The sequence below is a fragment of the Chenopodium album genome, chromosome 8, assembly GCF_948465745.1.
Source record: "Chenopodium album chromosome 8, dcCheAlbu1.1, whole genome shotgun sequence".
NCBI classification, from domain to species: domain Eukaryota; kingdom Viridiplantae; phylum Streptophyta; class Magnoliopsida; order Caryophyllales; family Amaranthaceae; genus Chenopodium; species Chenopodium album.
The window spans coordinates 1128480-1153467 of record NC_137841.1 but is presented as its reverse complement, the minus strand read 5'-3'; the positions used below and the strand labels follow the sequence as shown (position 1 = coordinate 1153467).

The 24988-nt window shown below is 35.0% G+C and overlaps 3 protein-coding genes across 3 annotated transcripts; 2 read left to right on the top strand and 1 right to left on the bottom strand.

Annotated features, from left to right (window-relative positions):
* Positions 1-592: 592 nt before the first annotated feature.
* LOC145555586 (early nodulin-like protein 15) lies at positions 593-2040 on the top strand. Its single transcript, XM_081617325.1, has 2 exons — positions 593-903; positions 1497-2040. Exons 1-2 carry the CDS (start codon positions 723-725, stop codon positions 1865-1867), a joined length of 552 nt encoding a protein of 183 aa, XP_081473451.1. The 5' UTR covers positions 593-722; the 3' UTR covers positions 1868-2040.
* A 1848-nt stretch (positions 2041-3888) lies between these two features.
* LOC145555585 (uncharacterized) lies at positions 3889-10009 on the top strand. Its single transcript, XM_081617324.1, has 2 exons — positions 3889-8400; positions 9460-10009. The coding sequence occupies exon 1, from the start codon at positions 3925-3927 to the stop codon at positions 5569-5571; it is 1647 nt and encodes a 548-aa protein (XP_081473450.1). The 5' UTR covers positions 3889-3924; the 3' UTR covers positions 5572-8400; positions 9460-10009.
* Positions 10010-12187: 2178 nt separating this feature from the next.
* Positions 12188-19253, bottom strand: LOC145641529 (nucleoid-associated protein At4g30620, chloroplastic-like). The gene is made up of 7 exons (XM_081692352.1): positions 19072-19253; positions 15862-16010; positions 13203-13303; positions 13062-13101; positions 12741-12812; positions 12601-12657; positions 12188-12488 (listed from the first exon to the last, which is right to left on the bottom strand). Exons 1-7 carry the CDS (start codon positions 19175-19177, stop codon positions 12414-12416), a joined length of 600 nt encoding a protein of 199 aa, XP_081548478.1. The 5' UTR covers positions 19178-19253; the 3' UTR covers positions 12188-12413.
* Positions 19254-24988: the final 5735 nt, after the last annotated feature.

Sequence of the window (24988 nt, the reverse complement as noted above, 5' to 3'; positions counted from 1 at the left end):
ATAAAATTCAGATCGGATATGCATGAAGTTTGATTGAGATGAGATTTTTAAACATCGTTATACTTCATACATTTAAAAAAAAAAAAACCAATTAATTAGACTAATCAATTCAAATGTAGGGCATGTTCTCATACGTTGAAATTCAGTTCAGTTTAATTCAGTTCAGCTCAGTTCAATTCAGTTTCAGTTCAGCTCCTAATTTCCTTCTCTTATAAAATATTCATTTCAGTTCAGTTCAGTTCAGTTCAGCTGAGTTCACTCAATGAGAACAGATCCGTAATGTTGGAATGTTAAATACAACCATTAATGAAAAATCCAAAACATTAATTCACCCTAGTTAATTTAATTTAATTAAATTAATCAAACAATCCGTTTTTACTTTCTATGACATCAAAAACTTTCGACCGTTCCACCTTTTTAAACCGTTACATCAACGGACAAAAAACAGAGCCCCATAACATTTCACCTGAATTTCAGTCAAAGATGGACCCCACTTTAACTCTAACATCATCAAATCCCCTTTTTCTTAACGGCTAGTTTCCACCATTTTCACCTATAAATACATCCATTTCTTCTTCTTCCTCTCATCATCACTCAAACATCTCTTTCTTTTAGCTCTCTAATTTTCCCTCTTACTTCTTAAATCCAAGAATTTTCTAAATTCTTCTTCTAGCTTTCTAAAAAATTTCATTTTTCGAATTTAATTAAGCATACAAAAATAAATGGCTTCTAGAATCTTCTTCTCTGTTTCTTTGGTATTGGCAATTGCACTCTTTTCGAGTTTTGCTGAAGCAAAAGACCATCTTGTTGGTGGTACTGCAGATGCTTGGAAAGTTCCTTCAGAATCTGATTCGCTCAACAAATGGGCTCAAAAAAACAGATTCCAAATTGGTGATAATCTTGGTAAGTTTTAACATTGATTTCTCTAATTTAATCAAACATTAATTTCAGCTGTTTCACTTGTTTCCCATTTTTACATTTTAAGTTACAATTCCATTAAAATTTTGTAACTTTTTCAGTTTTGATTCAGAAATTGCACCTGGGTTTACTCAGAATTTGTTTCAATTGAATAAAAATTGCAATTTTTTCCTGGTATTAGCTCAAATTCTCATCTGGGTCTGTTCAGTTTTATTTGTGTTTGATAAAAATCAAAACTTTTTTCACAATTTTTGGCAAAAATCTTTTTATTTGATTGTGAATCACAATTCAGCTCAAAATCGTTTCAGATATTAATTTGTGTGTGAAAAAAATCAAATTAATTTTTTCATATTAGCTCAAAATCTCATCTGATTCACATTTTAGCTCCAAATCTTCTCTGATATAATTTATGGGGTGAAAAAAAATCAAATCTTTTTCACATTTCAACTCAAAATCTCATCTGGATCATATAAGATTTTAATCAATAATAGAAAAATCAAAACTTTTTTAAAAAATTTAAACTTATACTGTGATTTATTGTTCTGACTTTGAAATTTCATGATTTTGGTTGACAACAGTATGGAAGTATGACAACAAACAAGACTCAGTATTACAAGTGACAAGAGAAGCATACTTAAGCTGCAACACCAGCAGTCCAGTAGCAGAATACAAGGATGGTCAAACCAAGGTTGAACTAAAGAAACCAGGACCATACTACTTCATCAGTGGAACTCAGGCTAACTGTCAGAAGGGTGAGAAGGTCATTGTGGTTGTTATGTCTGCCCGAAGCAGGCGGTCCGGTGCCGCTTCACCGGCTTTTGCCCCTTCTCCTTCCCCGAATTCGGAAGCCCAGACTCCTGCTGTTGCTCCCACTAGTGGTGCTGCTGGAATTAAGGGTAGTGGTGTGATGGTTGTTGTTGGGGTTTTGGTTGGGTTTCTTATGATGTGATTTTACTAGTTTATAAAACAATGTTATTACATCTAGGTGAAGAATTTTATTAACATAAAGGCAAAATCTTTGGATTTTCCTTTTCTTTTTAGTTTCTTTTTTGGTTGATTATCATATGTAGTAGTATGTGTTCTCTGAAGTTATATCAATTAATTTATTCTTTATTTGTTTTATGATGGTCTCACTCCTTAATCTGCCCCTAATTACTCTGTCTATGTTAGCAAGTAACTGACAATAATGTTTTTATAGTTTTTCTGCAAAACAAAGACCCGAATACAAATTTCATTCCTTGTTCTTATGGTTAAACTAAATCTGGAATGTAATGTAACAAATGTTTATCAAAATTGATTTCTAGGTGATATTCCTTGAGGAAGTTTGGTCATTACAATCATTTCTGTAACTGTCTTTTGTGATTCACGCTTTTAAACAATTGCCAGCATCTTTCGCGGTATTTATGGGAAACTACCATGTTCTGTGCTAACAGAAGTTGTTGTAACAAAAAATGAGGTATAGTTTCAGACTTTCAGCATGTGTTTTGTGTTTTTGGACAATTGCCAGCATTCAAATGAGTCTTTTACAATATATATATGGGAGAAATAAAGTTGGAACATAATTCCATATCTGAGTATAGCGAATCAGGACACAGGATCACGAAAACACGAGACACATATACTGGCATATAAGTATGGTTTAAGAGTTGATCAAATGTGACAAAGAAAACCAATTTGAGTGTTGCCACTTGCCAGCACTCAGCATAATCAGGGAACATGTTGAACGTTTTTAGTCACTCTTAAATGTTCTATCTGTTACATAAGTATTAATTGGGAATGAAACTAGAACATAGGTTTTCCTGGTGGAGGTAAGCAGAATAGAAATGTAAAAGCAAGAAAATGAGGGCTAGAGAAACAAGAAATGAACCTGTATCCTTAATATGAGGCACAGATCATGCTTCATGCACGGCAAACCGCCTTAAGAAAAAAAAAAGAGCATGTGAACATAGAGGAATATGCATCAGCATGCTACATCAAATCAATACAGATACACCATACACGAATTGAGTCCCGCCACGAGGAAATGTGAGACATGTTAATCTCGTCAATTAGCAAGATAGCCATCTGTTAAATTGTGATACACAAAATTTTGGTTAACTTAGAGAACTTTCATCTCAAAATCCAGCTGCTTACCTGATACTTTGATGCAGCTACTGTCATGAATGTGATCAACTAAAACGTCAATTTATGTTATCAGCTAGAGTTGTTTATAAGAGAATATTGTTTAGATGTTAGACGATTGTTGTATTGTTGGCATCAAAGTAGTAGACTCCAAAGGATCAGAGATTAAAAAATGTTCATATTAAGTGACTAACTTCACAACAAAAACTAAAGAAAGCAGGAAATGTGCATATTTTTGGTCTGAAATTTACAACCTTATTTGTCCAATCCTAGTTACGTACGATTGAATGACCATTTACTTGATCCATATTAGTCCCACGTATATTAAAAGAACAAATAGTCAAAAACCATAATTCGAAATAGTAACAATATTATGAATCAAGGGGCATGACTCATGTCTCATGAGATTATATAGCTAAGAATCTAACAAATACCACACCAAACCAAATTAAAACTCAAAATATGAATCAAGGGCTATAAGAGTTGACTAAGAATGACAAAATGTACAAGTATAACACGATTGGGAAATCAAAGAAAAAATCATTAATATTGGTCTCTCTTTGTTTTTTTAATTTTTATAATTTTTAAGTAGGTAAGATGAATTGTCCTATCAGACCGGAACCTCTCACAAGTCAACCTGATTAAGATTACTCTCTCCCCATTTGTATGCCTCCTTAAAATATACGACTAAAGAGTTGACGAGAGCGCTAATCCGTATGACCGAGCCGTTAATCTTGATTCGTGAGACTAAACCGGTGCACCCCCTCGAGGCCGAGTATCTCCTAAAACAATAACCCCCCTACCACCCTCCTCAACCCTATTTCATTTCATAATTCATATCATTTCCTTTCCCTTAAACCCTTGAGTCCTTGACAAACCATAGTCATGAACTCTCTCCGGCAACACTTCTCCGCCCACAACGCCGCCTTCCTCCGCCGCACTCTCTCCTCCACCTCCGCCGCATCTTCCGCTCCCTCTCTCTCTCCTCCACCACAACCACCATCATCAACCTACACCCTCCCAACCTCCTACAAAGTAACCCCACCAATCAAACCATGGCCTAAACACCTCTCCCACAAACGCCTCATCTCCATTCTCACCCGCCAACAAAACCTCGATCTTGCCCTTCAAATCTTCCACTTCGCCGGAAAATTCCACCCCAATTTCTCCCACAACTACGACACTTACTTGACCATCATCACCCGCCTCGCTCGTGCCCGCCAATTCCGTCATTGCGAAACCCTTTTGACCGAATTGCAGAACTCCCCCCTTAAATGCGGCGAAATTGTGTTCGTTACTGTTATTCGTAACTACGGGTTCGCGGGTCGTCCTAAGGATGCTGTTCGGACTTTTCTGAGGATACCCGATTTCGGGGTTAATAGGTCAGTTCGTAGTTTGAATTGTTTGTTGAATGTGTTGGTACAGAATAAGAAATTTGATTGGGTTTATTTGATGTTTAAGAGTTGTAGGACTAAATTTGATGTTATTCCCAATATTTTTACTTGTAATATTCTTGTTAAGGCGCTTTGTAAGAAGGGTGATGTTGAGGGTGCTGTTAAGTTGTTGGATGATATGCCGGGTATGGGGATGATGCCGAATGTGGTTACTTATACTACCCTTTTGAGTGGTTATGTTGGAAAGAAGGATTTGGTGGGTGCTAAGAAGGTTTTTCAGATGATTTTGGATAGAGGGTGGGTGCCTGATGTTACGACTTATACGGTTTTGATGGATGGGTATTGTAGGGATGGGAGGTTGAGGGACGCAGTTAAGGTTATGGATGATATGGAGGAGAATGGGGTTGCGCCGAATGAGATTACTTATGGGGTTTTGATTGAGGCGTATTGTAAGGAGAAGAAATGTGGGGAGGCGTTGAATTTGCTTGGTGATATGTTGGAGAGGAGGTATGTGCCAAGTTCCGTGTTGTGTTGTAAGGTGATTGATGTTTTGTGTGTGGAAGGGAAGGTGGATGATGCGTGTGCGCTGTGGAGGAAGCTTTTGAAGAAGAATGTTACTCCTGATAATGTTATATCGAGTACGCTTATTCATTGGCTGTGTAAGGAGGGGAAGATTCAGGAGGCAAAGAAGTTGTTCAATGAGTTTGAAAGGAGTTCGGTTCCTAGTGTGTTGACTTATAATATGCTGATTTCAGGGTTGTGTGAGGCAGGGGAGTTGTGTGATGCTGGAAGGTTGTGGGATGATATGCTGGAAAAGGGGTGTACTCCGAATTCATTTACTTACAATATGTTGATTAAAGGGTTTTGTAAAATTGGAAATCCTAAAGAGGGGTTGAGAGTTTTGGATGAGATGTTTGAAAAAGGATGTTTGCCTAATGAATCAACCTATAGAATATTAATTGAGGAGTTCTCTGGTTCAAATTTGGACACTGAAATAATGAAGTTGTTATCCAGTGTTTCTAAAAGGGGAGGGAAAATTGATGCTAGTTCGTGGGAAGTCATTCTCACCAATGCTCTCGCTAATGTGGACACTGGGAAAGTTCTTGATAGTGTTTTACCACAGGATTCTTTGCCATGATTTTTCATGCTGAATCTCTCTGTCACATATACATGTCTGTAGCCACTGTGTATCAAAACTGAGTCTTTGAAGGGTAAAGAACACTCCTTACCTGCTAGCTTGTGCCTTTTGAAGAAATATCAATGCCAAATGCTACTAGTGGCTTGGTTATTGAATATATCTATTTTATGCCAAATGCTAGCTTGTGCCTTTTGAAGAAATATCAATGCCAAATGCTACTAGTGGCTTGGTTATTGAATATATCTATTTTATGTAATACAGAATCAGGGTAATATATCTTGTTTGGATCTTTGCTGGGTTGCTCAATTATATGTGAAGGCTTTCATGGGTGATAATTAATGTGGATCATGCCATCTATTTCTGTTAACATTCTTTAATCTTAACAAAAAAAAATATGCGTTGGATTTCTACTCAAAGCCTTGATGGGCTTTCTAAACTGGGTGATTATTTCAGATGTGGGCCTGAATATTGCATTTCGTTGTTACATAAGGATAAGGGTCTTGGTTTGTTCTGGTGATATCTTTTTAGAACATTGTGTCATTGGAATACAATCAATACATACATTACTGCAGATAGCCTTGATTTTCCTAATTGTCATCAAGGTTTACATTGACTTCATTGGGTTAGTAGTTAGTTGAGCTCTATGTGGTTTCTTTACTCAGAATTACATATTATTTACTGCATGCATTGAAAGTTGGTTTGTAGTCTGGCTAAGGATGTGGTCGTGGGAAGGTATACATGAAATGGTGGGAGGAAGTCATTAAACTATAGTTCATCCATCATCATTGTTGTGGTCGTTTCAGCATGCTTAATAGGGACCTATATCACAATTTCATTCTTAGCTCTGCAAGGATTTCAGTATGTCTGAATGGTTTGACAAAGGGTGTCAAACTGAAGAGTGTAAAATTGATTCCAAGAAATTGCAGGATATCTCAGGTGATTTGCCTGAGGATGGCCTTAATGGAAATGTAGACCAGGCAAGTGGGAAGATGTGAGTGCCTCAAAATCATAGAAATTGGAAGACATTTCAGGAGTTTGAGGAAGTTGGTGAACTGGATAAAGAGGAGAAGATACAGAATGCCAACTCTGATGATTATCAGAGGATTTCTTTCGCTTAGATAAAAGTTGAGTCCAGAAAGGATGAAGTTGCCAAACATATAGAAGAAAATTCAATGTTAAGCACTGAAGAATTTGAAGCAACTGATCCGATGAAGATGTTGAAACTATTGAAATGCAAAACAGATTATGATGGAGAGATACTAGGTATGGAGGATTCTGATGGCACAAAGGAGAAATAGATGAAATGAAGGGTGAAAGCAACAATCAAAGGCTGGTGTAAACTAGTGTTTGTCCAGATGAAAGTAAAGAAGCTAGGAAAAGAACAACAGAAATACGGTTTCATGACCAACTCAACCAAGCAGAGTTACTGAATAAAATTTCCACACAAATCGAGGCTTGGTCGACTCTAGCAGGAGTGTCAGAGGAACTGAAAGTTTCCGAGTACTCGTTGATCTAGGAATAAAAGGGATACGGATGGAAACTCTGTAAGGTCACTGCTAGTCTGGAGTATATTCCTTGCCTTTACAACCTTCAAGCAATCAGAAAATTTCCCGGAACAAGTCAATGTGTGCACTGAGAGAGTCATTGCCCTCAAGCTCTTGTCTGTCTTGTTCATCTGTCCAAGGGGTATAAAAATGTAGTGAAATGGTCTAAAAGCATAGGGTATGCCAATGTGCTTTGTGCAGATATGGTTTGCCAATTTATCCCATACTAAGCTTGTTGAACTCGAAGGATATCAAAAATGGGTAAAGGTTTATGGCCATTACATTACATCTGGTGTCCTGGTGGTGAGACTTAGTTTAAGCTTGTTGCTATGTGTTACATTGCTTTACTGCATTACTTACCTTACCTAGTCACCTATTCATATTTTGTGACGAGCTAGCATTATTGCTTAGAAGGTCTTTTTTTATTGCATACTTACCTCTTCTAGTAATCTATTCATATTTCATGCCGAGCTAGCATTATTACTGAGTATGAATCTTAGTGAAGCATCACTTGTTATTTCTTGACATTGTATATAAAATCATGAATGATTCTTTGGTTTGAGGTTTTTTGACTTATACATTCTGCTATACACTTCATTCTATAATAATGCACCATGTAGAGTTTTACACTTCCCAATGAACAACTTTGCCTCCAAGATCTATAATTCTAATTACATAAAAATTATAAGAAGTTAATATTTTGAAAGTAAAAATCGAGATGAATCCAACAAGTTGCCACAAGACTATATCTTTCTTTATGTATGAATTACTATAGATGGCCAAAGGAGAGTGAATAGTGTAGAAGTCCAAATGGTGAAGTATTTAAGGAATGGAAGGAAGTTTTGTGTTTTATTCTCCTTGCAGGTTGAGTTTATGTTGCTTTATCCCTTGGTGAATTTCTGTTATACCTCCTGATTACTTGGATAAAGTAGAACTTTTTCTTGTTTTTTTCCACTGCTTGTAGCATATTGTTACTTTGTTACTCAAATATACTACTGGTCTGTCTTAGTAATTGTGTGTCTTCATTAATTGTAACTTAGTGGACCTGTTTCTAGCTTAATATCTGGAACCCAGACTGTTCTTGACATTGTTAAATAAGATATGTTTAATCTACAGACCGCTCCTGATTTTGCTATTTTTTTGAAAGAGAAGCATTCACTATGTCACTTGCTTCTAAGGATAAGCATGAAGCACAGGTTCGATTTGCTTTTTAAAGAGGTATACGTATACCTGCTGTATTTTGCTGAAAGAGAAGTACTCACTAGGGTCCCTTGGAATGTTGAAGGTATTTTCTACATCTTGAATTCAACTTTTGCCTTATATTATTAAAATGCTTCTAAAGTTGAAATATATTTAAGGTGGTAAACTGTTTTTTGGAACTGTATTGTATCTGTGACCTGGAGGTTATTTTGTATGGTCTGCCAGTCCAGTTTAGCATAAAGATTCCGAGGATGTGAGCATTTGGAAAGGTGCATTATTTCATATGGTTCAACATATTTAACTAATTATTCAGAAATCTGGTAGTAATTATTGAGTAATAGACTTAGAGACCTATGCTTGCAGCTATGTGCAAGCTGACAAAGTCTTATTTCAGGAATTGGTAACCGCTGCTTAGCCATTGATAATGTTTATCAGCTTTCACTATACTTCCATTTTTCTGCTGTTTAATACAAATGATGGAGTAGGAACAGGGAATGTTTATAAACTTCTACATTGATTTATATGATTATACTGCAAAGAAACTACATTTTGTGGATTAGGAGTGTTCAAGCAATATCTTCAACATTATGATTGAAGGAGCCCTCCCCTATACGGTTATACTATGTAAGGCAACTTTAAGATTGTTTGCAATATAGGGATGCATCTTGCTCTGTATTAAATCTATTAATGTGAAGGGGAAGCATATAATTGGCAATTCAGGTAAAAAAAAAAATTAAAATTGGAAGTACATTTGGATGACGTAGCCAAAAGCTACAATAGTTTCACCAGTATAAGATTCAGTAGAACTTTAACTTATCTTGTTTTGTTCAATTTGTACCCAATTTTCACAAGAAAGTATCAAGAAAAACAGCATAAACCAACCCATAACTGATCCAGTCATTTGTTTACTCTAACCAAACGTGAGTGGCAGAGATACTTTTTTGGGGGAAATTAAAGTCCGTTATGATGATATTTTCCAACAGAAGTAGTGAAATGATTGTTACAAAAAGTACAAGTAAATGAAATAAGGGGAGTAATATATGTTTTAAAATTTTCCTTCAGTCTTTTGTAGTCCCTTGGGTGTTGATAGCTTGATATTATAGTTTCATACTATATATCTCAACTCAGGAACTTTCCATTGCAGGTATATACAAAGTACAAACTGCCTACAGATCCATGAATCCATCAGATATGGGTATCAGCTTGCAGTTTAGTGGCCATCAAAGCTTGAAAACCCTCCTTACTGCTCAAAAGGACTATTTCTGGGATTAAATGAAATCATGGTAAAGCTGATCCTAAAGATTTCATCAATGACTGCAATCACTGGAAACATGTGCCAAATCTTATTTTGATGGACGTGAGAGCTATATTGGAGGGTGAGCTTTTATTCACTTTTTTAGATCAGTGAAATGTATAGGATTGGCTGGTGCCATAACTCGTGGATTATCATGGCTAGTCTTCTATATGATGCTTAATAGCAGTCTCTCCTTTCTGCTGGCCAACCCAATGTAAAGGATTACAAATGGGGCTATGACTATTTGTTAGAGATAGACCTTAGATAAAGCAGGTGGGACTAGAGAGGATTCAGTTGTGGTCGTAATTTCAGAATAGTAGGAACTACTAGAGCATAGAATAATGAATTAATATAGGAAGTATACTTCAATTTTTTTATTTTTTATTTTTATTTTTTTTTGTATTATTATTATTATTATTATTATTATTATTATTATTATTATTATTATTATTATTATTATTATTATTATTATTATTATTATTATTATTATTATTATTATTATTATTATTATTATTATTATTATTATTATTATTATTATTATTATTATTATTATTATTATTATTATTATTATTATTATTATTATTATTATTATTATTATTATTATTATTATTATTATTATTATTATTATTATTATTATTATTATTATTATTATTATTATTATTATTATTATTATTATTATTATTATTATTATTATTATTATTATTATTATTATTATTATTATTATTATTATTATTATTATTATTATTATTATTATTATTATTATTATTATTATTATTATTATTATTATTATTATTATTATTATTATTATTATTATTATTATTATTATTATTATTATTATTATTATTATTATTATTATTATTATTATTATTATTCAGGTGTTACTTTTTGGCAGAATCTGACAGAATTAACTCTGGTAGTGAACGCGACGATGCTGAAACCAACTTGAGGTAGAGAGCATGGCCATATCCAGAAGACCCGGATCGCCTCATCTAAAGATAGTGAAGGATTGCTTTGTGTTCAGAAGACAAGATGGCATTCCTCTGCTGTTGAAACTATCACAACAGCTATAGTTTAGCTTTGAGCCTTTGATGCACTGTTTCTCATGGCTCGAAAATATATGCTGTTCTAGAATAGGTTCATGTTCTTATGTTGATTTAGAAGGAGCAAATTCAAGTTTATCAGAATGAGAAACAAAATATGTTTCTCAAGTGGCATTTTTTGTAATTAACTTGCTTTGGGTGTCGTGACAAATATTAAAATATACAAAAAAGATAGCTGGCCCCTAACCTTGGGTTAAACAACCCAACCAGTCTACTATTGCAACATTGAACAACGTTAATGGCATAAAACCAAAGTGTTAATGTTTTTGATCAAATTTCGTAGTGGGGAGACAGATGAGGTCGAGATACGAGCAGATCGAAGTACGAGTGGCTTCGACATCTGATGTTAAAGCGCCGATTTGGTTTATGAGCTCCGATTTTGGTGTTTTGAATGATAAGGAAAGTTCAGAAATTTAGTAATGGAGAGATTTTCAGAAACGTAGTACGGATGAAATCAAGTTTAAAGCTTAGCTTCAATGGAGGACATGGTCAACCTTACTCTTTGGGGTTGACTATGCCCTTAATTTCACCCTTTTTTCTAGGGTTTTTCGTTTATATTAGCGCCGGATGGGGTCATCTTCAAAGTTTCACTGTCTTCTATGGTGTTGGCCCTTTGATGTGAGCTTCAATGGAGGAGGAAGGAGGAAGGAGGAAGAAGGATGATTATTGATGGTGTGAGTGATGTAAGTTAACTAGAGTTTCATGAGGTTAACTCAAGTACAAAGCAAATTACATATTTGTCCTTCATTAATTAGTTGAGATTACTTAATTACCCTTTGAGAAACAATTTTTTGTTTCTCATTTTGAGAAACCGGGGCTCCCTCATTTAGAAGCATTGATTTTGAATAATGTATCTAAAGATTCTGCTCCCCTCTCGGCATAGAGGGGGTACAGTGACAGAAGTGTTTTTCAATAAATAAGGTCTTTGCATTTTAATGAATTATTTTTGTTTTTATTAGAGCCATTATAATCCAAAAGCAAAACACAGTGAAACTTTTACTCCTTAGATGATGAACAATAGTCCTGTCACAAAAAAAAAAAAAAAAAAAAAAAAAAAAAAAAAGATGATGAGCAATGCCACTCCTCTTGAGCTGTTGAAGCAGACTTGAATTTTGATAGCATGTAATCGACCATATTAGTTCTAAATCTGAAACTTCAATGGCTATAACCAGCCATTAGTGATCTACATTCAATTCTATACAAAGGCATGCTGTGTTTTGGTTTATCTTTAAGTTAATATTGATTCCATGGTTTGGGTTTGATTGAAAGTTGAAATCCACCACACCCCGAGGTAAGAAAATCAATGCCTTGTGGGGTTTGAAGGATTAGGCCCTAAGGTTTGGGTTCGGTTGCTTCCAATTTCCAAATACATACCGATTCCAAAAAAATATTGAAGCAAACACCCCCATAATTAGCTTCATTACACATTCCATACCAATTACAACTCAAACTATGTTACTGCTTTGAGAATTAAGATATTCTGAAGACCAGTAGTAATAAGGCTAATAGCTGAAAATGGTCAAATGCATACACATATGAACCAGATTCGATTCTTTGAACAACTTTCAAAATTGGAATAACTCATTGCTAATTGTCTAATGTATACAAGGAGGTTACATAACTAATGCAAAAGATTTGAGTCCTCTGTTGGATCAACCAAAATTGACTTCAGTGATCAATCCTCGCGCATCCATGCTAGAAGCCTCACTTCAGACCGTCGCTCATGCCTGGTGGCATCCCTAAACTTTGGGCAAGATTGCTCATTTTGTCCTTCATTGCCTGACAAAAGAACATAACAACCTCAGAAATCTAGAATTAATAATTTCCCCATCATATTTCGTTTTTGCTGTTTCCTTCTTTGGTAATTGAAAGAGTAAACATGGTGTCTCACCAGCACGCTTTTCTGGTGTGCATCTTTGTATGCCTCGGTAACTAAAAGCGAGAGTTTCTGCACGAATGTAAGACAGTTGTTCAGTAAAAGAATAAGTGGATACAACAGAAAAAGACCACCACATAATAATTAAAGCTCACTTCAGCTCCAAGTTCCATTGCAGCTTCAGTAATCTCAGTCCGAACAGGTTGTTGATTACCAGAAAGGGTTACCTAATAAAAAATTAAAAAAGAAAAAAATTAGATATGAAGATATAGCCAAGATGCCAAATGTACAGAGTCCAGAGAGGAAATACAAGTATTTGTAGTGAAAATTACACAGATTTATAACATTAAAGAATGTAGCACACCCAAAGGCCATAGCTAATTCATATAAAGAGGTATCAAGTTATATTTTTCTTTTAATATATTACTTTCCCTGGGGAGAGAGTGGAATGGTAAATATTATGAGAAACAGCATACCTTTATGAGTTCATCTTCACAATAACCATCAAATTCTGCTCTGCAAGACCCAAAAAAATAACAAAAGAAACACTTGTGCTATAGATCAATACATTAAAATTAATATTCTGCTAAAAAAATTTGTAAGAAATTAGCACATACGCTGCTAACTCTTTTTGCACTTTAACTGCTTCAACTTGGACAACCATTTGAGCCTTTTTGACTGTCTCGTACAGGTTTTGCATGTTGCCAAGTATTCCAGCCTACATTAGATCAAAAAGGTAAGTTTAGTAGTAACTCAATAATAGATAGATTGAGGGCATGTACACGCTACATCTCTATCAAAATGTCCCTACGTAAAAAAAGTTAGTTACATACTGTCCACAAAAGCATTGTGTTCAATAAAATAGAAAAGAAATTAGGATATACGTATTGCATGAAATTCTTTTCAGCCCATTTTATAGATACAAGTCCACTGTTGGGCCCAAAGCCTGGTGAAAAGCTGTTTATAGTAAGAGCAGATAATGGCTCTTCCAATTCCAGGTTATTCATATCCTTTTCGAATCCTTAATTAGATCTAGGTCCTGATTAATCTAATAATGCTATCTTCTTAGTGTATTTTGGAAAGTTTCTTATTGGAACTATACCTCAGTCCCAGGATAAAGATCAATCATTCTGTGATCTTATATCATTCTTTTTAAATCTCTTGATGTTTGGGGATGACGTCTTGATGATTATGTTTTCCATGCTTGATGTGCCCTGAAACCTGATGGAGTTTTTCCATGTGTTGGCTGTGAAGCTATTAAAAGAAGGGAATCCTTGTATAAGTTAGGCAATGTTAGTCAAGCATATGATATATACACTAAGGCCCAGGGTTACCTAATAGGCTAATACGTAGTACGCTAAAGTATGGGGAACGAGTACGAATTCACGATGCGCTAGGTGAGAGTATGGTAATATGTTTGAGGCTTTTTGGAGTCATAATATGATATGAACAATACACCCTAATAAATATTAAGGTTTTTTATCTAAAAAAAAGGGGGATTTGGTATGAAAATCTGAAATTGGAGTTCGTAACAGAAACGGGAGTATTAGGTAACTATGAAAAAGAAACAAACTGAAGCACGAAGGCAAAAGAAGGAGCCCCCTCCTCCCAAGCCTCTATGGCGTTTGTTGGAATAATGGAGACAAATAAACAAACCCCGCCCTTGTTGATCTATTCTTACTCTCTGCCACCCCTTCTCATTAATTTCTATCTCTTTGCATTAAGATATCACAACACGAGGAATACGCTAATTTGGGAGTAATAAAACACAAAAGTATTGAGTATTGGAACGTAGTAAGTATCAATATGGAATTCGCTGAGCGAAGGGAGTATTAGGTAACCCCGCTAAGGCCAACCAAAATTTCTGCCTTGAGGCAATCATTGGAATTTTAGTGGGTATGTTTGAACAAACATCTGAAGTCTGATCTATAATCCTATGGCTAAACCAAAACAAAGAAAAGCCCTTCAGAAAAGCTACATCACATTCACAATTGGGAAGTGAAAGTTAAGTGGAGGCACTTGAAAATATATATTTCAAGGTAAAAGGTTGACTCCTATGGCATAGAGTTAAGTAGGAAGTCATCACTGTTGTTGAGGATCTGAGAAGTGAGGTGATCAAGGACACGGATGATATTGAATTTGCATATATACCCTCTAGATCTGGAAACAAAAGGGAAGACTTGCTAACTATCACTTAGTACCTGATGCTTATTGGTAATGGGATAGAGCCCATAGAGGACAATCTGCTAAACAATGATCAGAAATGTATCTCATAAGAATAAAGCAAGAAAACCAACATACGACTTGTGTAGAGCTCCCTGATAAGGATAACAATGAGAATCCAAGTACAGAGGAAAAGAAAAAGTGAACCTCCACTTTGAGGATCCCAACCAGTAATATTGACTGGTTAAATGAAGGGAAGGAAGCTTTATACTCATACACCACAGTGACAGTTCCTACATCAAAGCTGCAAACAATTGGATTGCTAGAAGTCCCTCAAAAGCTAGTTTGAAAAGAACAACTCACCTTCAAGGCACCAATGGATAATCTCATTCAAAAAATACTCCTCTATACAGTTGTTTGAGGGTTACAGTACTCGTAGATGTCCCAGACCTCAAGATGTAAAGTAATTAGCCATGATGGTGCCGACCATATGTTCTTTAGAAAGCAGTCTCTTGTGGCACTGGATATGGATAATGTATTTGGCCACCATCATCCAATACCCAGTCATTTGCAAGATTCAAATTTACATCTCACAACAGAAGCAAGGTAAGCCTAATCGTACTGGCAAGCAAGCAGAAAGCTCAAGAACAATCCGTAACTGACAATCATGGAAAATAAGAGGTTTCAACACTCAGCTATCTAGCATTTCCAAATTATGTTGCTTTTGCGTAGGTGGCAAGCACGAGTTGAAAGCATCCCCAGCAAAGAAGATTGCTAGATTCAATCAAAGTCCTTGTCAATCAGATGAGGAGTATGGGTGTTTAATATTAGATTCAAGTCTTCTAACTTTGTACTCACTGGGTGACAAGCATCAAAAAAAAATGTCTACTATTTACACCCTAATTTGGCCAAAATAAAATCATGCCAAAGGCAGGGGAACTAAAGACACAAGATGAGCTCACAAATTGTCCATGAAATCATTGAAATGCGTACAATACTTATACCTACAGGGAGGCTCTGATTTTTCCAAGCAAACATATATGACAACTGCGACAAAGGATGAAGATATTCTGATACAACAGCATATAGAAATATAAGGAAAAGAAAGCTCACTTTTGATGAAGAGTCATCGCCCTTTTCGCTATCCTTTTTACCTCCAAATAAACCATATACACGTACTGATCTTGAGCTCTTCCCAGAGTTACTGTTCGTCCACACCAAACATGGACGGCCAATAGAATTAGCCTGACTATTTAACTTGCCTGTAAAAATAGTAAATGATTAGATTACATGACAATAAGATACTGCAAATTGCATACAACATCTATATGATGCATGTAACGTTCAAACATAACCAAATAAGAGACTTGTGAAGATAGAAGCACTAGATAACATTAATTAGCTGTCAGGCCCATCATACACATTTGAATAGACTAGTCTAGGAGAACTACTTTGCGGAGTGACTTCTATTTCTGTCAAAGGGAGCTTGGGGAATAAGTAAAGAAGTTGTTAAGAGGAGAAGGCGAGTAAAGGGAGAAAAGCTCCTATATAGAGGAGTTGATATAGAAATGGGAATCGGAAAATTGTTGAGTTTATTACAGGTTTTTCAGTTGCATAGTTTAGGAGTATCCAACCACTCTAAGGCCTAAAATTGAAAACACCTTTGTTCATGGTTTAATAGCATCAACATTACAATCATCTATCTATTCCCAATTAAAAGTCTTTTTTTAACTTTTCTTCAATTTCATCTGTTTTCCAGCTTATGTTTGTGATTTTCCATCTTCTTCTCTAAGCTTCCATCCTCAAATACCCAATCTATGACACACACTTTCCCCATCCTTTACAAAACCCAACTCAGGACACAACTTTGCAACCAGAGAAATGCAAACTCAAAACCCCAAACTCGTTTTTTTCACCAGGATATGACATCCTTACGGGATATAACTTCAATGATGGTACAAACATTGGCCAATTATGTCACAACTAGTTCAACAATGCTTTCCTCAGGCAGGCTTGAGGGTGATGTCGTGCCTTTTTTCGTTAATTACTACATTTCATGTTTATGTTCACAATATAATACTAATCTCTCTCTATCGGAGGGTTATTTTTTAAACAAATATTGGTTTATATTGACCTATATATTGGATTTAATTTCTCTCCTTGAAAGAGTTGGGGGCTACAGATTGATTTGTCAAAGGAGATTTGTGCAATGTTGGAGGAGATATCAATCACTCGTGTGCAATCAATTGAATTGGTTCATTATGTTCGAAATCTACAACTAATCAATAAACCCCGTCTTAGATAGTTATATCAAATAACGACATGAAAAGGGTGATCAGATCTCATCCACAAAAGACCATGGTTTGCTGAAGTACAATTTTATTTGATCCAATTTAATATATACTGCATTTGTCATTTATTACCTTTATTGTAGGTGTCATATGACTTCCAAATAAGAAATTGATTTTAGTTTAAAACTATGACTAGGGAAGTACTAATCAGCTTGCATCTCCAAGAGTCTTTAGAACACCAAATATCATCATTATGTATACCAGGTTAGGGTGATTGGAAAACAAACTATTCCATTGGATCACCCACTTCCTCCCTGGTTATAGTGATCTAGCTAATGTAAATTCAGGTGGCCCATGCCTTAGGTGAAGGTGTGATGGCGTGTAGCCAAGTCATAGTGGACTGGGCATTGATCAATGTTCTTCATACATAGAGACATTGAGGCCAAATATCAGAATGATCTATCCCAGCCTCACTTCATTCGTTTGGAAGAAAACCTCTTTTTCCTTTAAGAATTCTAATGGACACATAGAAGCCAAAATATTGGCATGGTCTTCCAAAAGATATTGGTGCATGTTTATCCCATTTACAGATAATATCTTCATTACAACTTGGGAATACTAAATCTAGGCATCTAGCATAAGGAAATACTGCACCTAGCATAAACGCCATTTGAAATTGATAGCAATGGCTTAGAATTATCAACAGCTGTGCAAATCTAGTCGGAGAATACGGAAGCAATAAAATCCAATATAGGTTTTAAGAAGCTTTACATCATGTTTTTCTTAGTTATATATACTATTCAAACCAACTATCGAACGATAGACTGTGACTGAGAAGAGATTATATGCCAACTATGAACTATCCCATGAAAATTTTCAAACCTTCCAAATTCAAGACACTAAGATTATAAGCTAGATAAAGTCCTACCCCACAAACTAACTGTTAGGCCATACACATAAGTTAACAATATAGACCTACAATTATCTTTATAGATTAATTTGTTAATAAACACTATTCATCCGTTAGGGATTTTTTTTCAAAGCCTATCTTATGCACCTAATTACTAAAGAATACAAGACAAATAAGTAATCCAAGACTTATGTCATATAAACATATTGTTACTCGGATGAGCACAAAAAGCGTCCGAGGCACATACGAGGCGCACTTCAGCCAAAATTTTTTAACTGCCCATATAGTGCGCCTCACTTCAAAGAGGCGCACCTAGGCGCGGCAGAACCCCTCTCGCTTTAGTGCGCCTTGAGCTTTTTAATACATTGATTGGAATAGCCTAGTGTGATGCTTACCCACATCTCCACCCAAGTTCTAAGTAAGACTAACATAGTCCTAAGACATCTAGGGGAGAGGTAGCTGACGAACTATCGGGAGACAATAATGCTTAAGTTTCTAAAAACGGACCAATTAACTAGCTGCGGAATAGCCATGATACTTTAATATTCAACTAGGTAAGTTCCTTGTAATAACTAATTAACTTGCTTAGCCAATGTTATAATTTAGTAAAGTAAGGAAACCACCTTTTATGCATATCTTAGGGATAATTCACAGAATTAACACCGCCCTAATCTATAAAAGGACGGGTATCCCTGATTAATTGGTATACAACATAGCCGAATCGAGCAATTGCCTTGCAGCAAGCTAGCTAATCAAAATTGGCCATTACATTCTTAATTAGAATTATAGCAGCTAATCAAACAACGAAAATTTAAAAGGTCTATAATCAAAAATTATGTTTTCCAGTAAATGATAAACCTTTCAAGCAATAATAATTCATGCAAATTAATGATTGGAAAAAATGAAGCTAAAGCTAACACTATTAACAAAATTGGCTTAAAAGAACCCTAAATTAAAACGATTAAAACCCCAAATCACAATATCATGAAGCAATTAACATTGTAAGAAATGAATTACAAATTACAATTGAATAAAAAAACAATCAAACATAATTGTTAGAGACTAAAATCAAAAATAATAAACAGGAGTTATAGAAGAGAGAGAGGGAGAGAAAGAGCTTACAGAAGGAGATTGAGGAAGAAGAAGCATGGTGGAATTTGAGGGTGTCATTGAATCTGGAATAAATTGGAAGTTTTGATGTGCTGAGGGGTGTGCTCGTGGACGCCATGGAAGGAGAGAGAGAGAATGACTGTGAGACTGTGAGTGGAAGAGAAGATAACCCCCAACCCCGTTATCGATGAAAGGAAGAAAATACAAATTATCAAAAAAATAAATGAAAATTTTGTCGGAAACCGCACGTTAAAAACTCTTTTTTGTCAAAAACCACCCGAAAAAAATTTTGTTGCCAAGGACCACCTGTTATAAAAAAAAAAAAAAAAAAAAAAAGTTGTCAAACACCACTATGGGCTGAATTCCGGCATTGACTGGCCAACTCCGAGGCGTTGACCTAAGTCACGTGTAAATGAACCCTCCTTTCCAATTTTATTTTTTTTTTCCTTTCGAAATTTTCAGTCTTCCCTCATCTTTCTCCTCTTCCTTCTCTCTCCCCTCTCTGTTCTTTCTTCCTCTGTTCTTTCATTCTCATCCATCTGTAAAAGCTCCATTGTTAGTGACAAAAATATTTGAAATTAGTATCAACAACCTTAGATAATTCCGAAACCTACAGTGTCATTGTCGTGGTTGTCTTTCTTTTTTCCCCCCAATTTGCTTAATTTAGGGTTTACTGGTTGATTGGAATTGGGCAAATTTCAGGTTAAATGTCACAATCTCCAGCAAACACAAAGTGCGGGTTGGTTTCGGGCAATTAGCGTAAGGATAGGGTAGTGGGTCTAAGATTTCAAGGTAGGGCGAGGTGTTTGTGGTGGTGGGTCTAGGGTTACGAGTGGTGGGGGTAGGTTTTCGAAGTGGTGTTGGTAAATTTGAGGAAAAGGAGAAGAGCGGATGTGGTGGATTTTTGGTTGATAGGTTTGGATCTGCAGAAGAGGTGGATTTAGGTGGTGGAGGTGGTCGGTTTTCGACTTTTTGGTGTGGTGGCTGCGTTTTGTGGTTGGGTAGGGGTTTTTTCTAGGCAGTGTAATTAGTTTCAGGTGAAGGGGTGGAATTCGATGGGTTTTGGGGTGGTTGTGGCGGTTGTGCATACTGTAGGGTTAACGGCAGTGGTTGCGAAGGTGGTTTGGGGGGTCATTAAAAGTCACGTGTAAGTCACGTGCCCCAGGTCAACGCCGGAGTTTATGGTCAATGCCGGAATGTTGAGTCAGGTGGTCATTGACAACAAAAATTTAAATTTGGGTGGTGTTGGGCTACAAATTTTTAAGTGGGTGGTTTTTGACAAAAAAGTGTTTTTAGCGGGTGGTTTTCGACAAAATTTCCTAAATAAAAAATAATCTAGTAGTAGTATTTTTATAAGGCAAAAGCTAATGAGCGCCCCCGGGGCGTTAGATAAGAGAATTAAAAGTGGAAATATTAGAGTAAAATTAACATTAATTACACCGAACGACGCGTGATTTTGTCATGCATTCCTAACTTAATACCATTTCAACCAATATAGTTATTCCTTATCTAACGGCTCGGGGCGCTCGTTAGCAAGATCCTTTTTATAAATAAATCAACAATTTTTTATTAGAAAAAATTGTAAAAAATAATACAAAATTTAAACAATCCGTCAAATACAAGTCAAACTTTTAATTATTTTTTAATAATACAAACTTTGAGGGTTATCCGCTTTAAACAAGTTAAAACCAATTAGTTACCTCATGAATAAGTTATATGGAACACGTGACATTGTATTATTTTTTTGAAACTATTAAACAACTTTATAAGATAAATAGAAAAAATAAAATAAAAAACAGTTAAACAAGATGTAGGTAAAATAATTTGTTTAAAGCAGATATCCCTTAAAATTTGTATTATTTAGAAATAATTAAAAGTTTGACTTGTTTTTAACGGATTGCTCAAAATTTGTATTATTTTGACAATTTTTCCTTTTTTATTAAATACGGGTCTTATTAATGTTGGATCATTCACGAAAATGTCATTCTAACTTAGATATTTTGTTATTTTAATTACAAAATTGCCATGAAGATAAAAGGATCCCAATGATGAAGTATCTACATAATCGTTCTTGTTATCGTTCTAATGTCATTACTAAAAAGGAATACATTGTCTTTCATATTTATTTAATCGGATTTTATGATGTAAGACTTTAATATTTATTTACATAATTCTAGAATATTGATGTTGAATGAATGGTGCGTTCTATGAATTGGTTTTGGGATTATCTCTTAAGATGGACTGCTAATGATGTAGTATGAATATTTCCATAATAATATGTGTGTTTAACACTCTCTGTTAATCCTATTAATTATTTCCATTTGAATTTTTTTATGGTCTATAAGATGATTAAGATCAATATTTGCTTATGAATGGTATAATGGTAACTGAAATGATTAAAAACATATTTTTCAAAATTAAGGTTGCTAATAAAGCTGAAGCGAACAAGTATAATTGCACAGTACAATTAAACTAAGATTTCACTAAATATAGTTGATCAAGCTTACAATTCTTGCCTTTTCAATGGAGAAGGTTGTGTTGATCCTAAGTTGAATATGCAATCATTGATTATTCCATCATTAATAACTTCTCTATATATTAGGTAAGTTCAGTCAGACCCGTATCTGACCCAGGACAGCCGGGGCGGTTGCCCAGGGCTTGCGGAAACTAAGGGCCCCAAATTTTGTTACTTCTAAGTTATTAATATGTAAGGTTGTGTTGGTCCTAAGTTGAATATGCAATCATTGATTATTCCATCATTAATAACTTCACTATATATTAGGTAAGTTCAGTTAGGCCCGAATCTGTCCCAGGGCAGCCGGGGCGGTTGCCCAGGGCCTACGGAAACTAAGGGCCCTAAATTTTGTTACTTTTTTTTTTTTTTTTGAATAGTTGTTTCTTCTAAGTTATTAATATGTATTTATAACAAATTACGTTATACATTGTAATATTGTTGTGAGCGTGGCTTGATGGGTTTTTTTTTCACTTTTTTGATTTGGTGAGTTTTACATCATGTTATGTGGCAGGTCGTGTGTACGATGATATTTAGCTTGTATTCTTCCCTTTTTTTTTATTTTTTTTTTCTTTTGTCTTGGGTGATTTCCTTTTCAAACAAGGTATTTTTTAACTCTTTCTTCGACTTTTTATTATCTTAATCAAAAAAATAATTTTTTGTTTCATTTTCTATCATATCTATAGTTCACACAAGTGTTTCACTATGTATAGCTCATATCAAATTTCATAGTTTAATTTATCAATTTTTAATTAACTAGTGGAGAACATTTTGCATTTTCTATTTATTTATTTTAATATTACTGTACCCAATTAATTGTTTGTAATCAAGTAAAATTGCTAAGATACTAGATAATGAACAAATTAGTGACCAATATCATTTGTTAGAGAGATGAGTTAAACAATTGTATATGCATAGGTTACCGACAACCTTTGTACGAATTAAATATGTACATTATTTTATTTTGATAAGTATATATATGCTATAACTTTTTTTTAATAAATAATAACAAAATATTACTTTATATTTGTAGCCTATATATAGTTCAATTTTTAATATTCTTAGGATTTGTTTTTATTTTACAACAACTAAATAAAATTGGATTATTTGTTTCAAGTAATAATATAATGAAATTTCCTCCTACATGAGGAAAAAAAATACATACTATTATTATTCAAAAATTTATAAGTCCCTAATATTTGGACAAAATAATATATATATCCACGTTTTTTGAGAACTTTTGGAGGTTTCGGGGCACGGTGTCGAAAAGCCTTGAAATTTTATGGAATACAACTCGGGGTCATATAATGATGATGTTTGGAACCATATATAATCATTATATGCTGCCATAAATGTTCGTGGTACGGTAGGCTTGATTTAATGACATTGGTGCAAGTTGTAAACCGGCAAATTGGTCGTTTAAAGGCAAATTGGATGATTGCACCCACCCAATTGGACTCCCGAAGGGTATTAGAGACCATGGTAAACATTTCGACATTTATTATTTCTGGGCGGAAAAAGTCTTAAAATTCCAAAAATAAAGGCTAATATCCACGCTTTTTGAGAAATTTTGAAGGTTTCGAAACCCAGTATCGAAAAGCCATGAGATTCTAAGGAATACAACTCAGGGTCATATGATGTCGTTTGGAACCATATATGATCATTATTTGTTGTCATAAATGTTCATGGTAGGCTTGAGTTGATGTAATTGGTGCAAGTTGTAAACCGGTAAATTGGCAGTTTAAAGGCAAATTGGATGGTTCCACCCACCCAATTGGACTACCGGAGGGTATTAAGGACCATGGTAAACATTTTAGCAATTTTTATTTTCGGGCGAAAAAAGTCAAAATTTTCTAAAATTGAAGGTTAATGTTCACGCTTTTTGAAATTTTTTGGAGTTTTCGGGGCCCGGTGTCAAAAATTCTTGAGATTTTTGGGAATATATATGAGGTCATATAATGACGTTTGGAACCATATATGACCATTATATGTTGTCATAGATGTTCGTGGTAGGCTTAAGTTAATGAAATCGGTGCAAGTTGTAAACCGGTAAATTGGCCGTTTAAAGGAAAATTGGATGGTTCCACCCACCCAATTAGACTCCCGAAGGGTATTAGGGACCATGGTAAATATTTCGGGAATTTTTTTTTTTTGGGAGAAAAAGTCAAAAAAATTCCAAAATTGAAGGCTAATATCCACGTTTTTTAGAAACTTTGAAGGTTTCGAGGCTCGGTGTAGAAAAGCCTTTAAATATTAGGGGATACATCTAGGGGTCATATAATGCCGTTTGGAACCATTTTTTTATTATTATATGCTATTATAAATGTTCGTGATAGGCTTGATTTAATGAAATCGGTGCAAGTTGTAAACCGGTAAATTGGTCGTTTAAAGGAAAATTGGATGGTTTTTCACCCACCCAATTGGACTCCCAGAGGGTATTAGAAACCATGGTAAAAAATTTGGAAATTTTTATTTGCGAGCGATAAAAAGTCAAAAAATTCAAAATAAATGTTTATTATTTGTTGTCATAAATGTTCGTGGTATGCTCGAGTTAATGAAATTGGTGCAAGTTGTAAACCAGTAAATTGGTTGTTAAAGGCAAATTGGATGGTTCCACCCACCTAATTGGACTCTCGGAGGGAATTAGGGACCATGGTAAACGTTTCATCAATTTTTATTTTCGGGTGAAAAAAAATTAAAAAATTCAAAAATTGAAGTCTAATATCCACGCTTTTTGAGAAATTTGCGAGGTTTCGGGGCCTGTCGACGAAAAAACTCGAGATTTTAGGGGACACATTTCGGGGTCATATAATGGAGTTTGGAACCATATATAATCATTATATGTTGTCATAAATGTTCGTGGCAGGCTTGAATTAACGAAATCGGTGCAAGTTGTAAATTGGTAAATTGGCCGTTTAAAGGAAAATTGGTTGGTTCCACCTACCCAATTGGAATCTTGGAGGGTATTAGGGACCATGATAAACATTTCTGTAATTTTTATTTCCGGACAAAAAAAGTCAAAATATTCAAAAATTGAAGGTTTATATCCACGCTTTTTAAGAAACTTTGGAGTCTTCGGAGCCGGTGTCTAAAAGTCTAGAAATTCTAGGGAATACATCTCGTGGTCATATAAAGTCATTTGGACCCATATATGAGCATTATTTGTTGTCATAAATGTTCGTGATAGGCTTGAGTTAATGAAATCGGTGCAAGTTGGAAATCGGTAAATTTGTTGTTCAAAGGAATATTGGATGGTTCCACCCACCCAATTGGACTACCGGGGGGGTATTAGCTAGGGACCATGGTAAACATTTCGGCAATTTTTAATTACAAAATTGAAGTCTAATATCCATGCATTTTAAGAAATTTCGAAGGTTTCGGGCCCTGGTGTCGAAAAGAAATAAGATTTTAGAGAGA

Excerpts from the sequence above, each read along its gene's own strand:
- LOC145555586 (XM_081617325.1), top strand. The coding sequence starts at position 723 with ATGGCTTCTAGAATCTTCTTCTCTGTTTCTTTGGTATTGGCAATTGCA. Across the intron at positions 904-1,496 it reads CCAAATTGGTGATAATCTTG|TATGGAAGTATGACAACAAA; the intron begins GTAAGTTTTAAC and ends GGTTGACAACAG.
- LOC145555585 (XM_081617324.1), top strand. The coding sequence starts at position 3,925 with ATGAACTCTCTCCGGCAACACTTCTCCGCCCACAACGCCGCCTTCCTC.
- LOC145641529 (XM_081692352.1), bottom strand. The coding sequence starts at position 19,177 with ATGGCGTCCACGAGCACACCCCTCAGCACATCAAAACTTCCAATTTAT. Across the intron at positions 13,304-15,861 it reads GCGATGACTCTTCATCAAAA|GCTGGAATACTTGGCAACAT; the intron begins GTGAGCTTTCTT and ends GATCTAATGTAG. Across the intron at positions 13,102-13,202 it reads GTGCAAAAAGAGTTAGCAGC|AGCAGAATTTGATGGTTATT; the intron begins GTATGTGCTAAT and ends TGGGTCTTGCAG.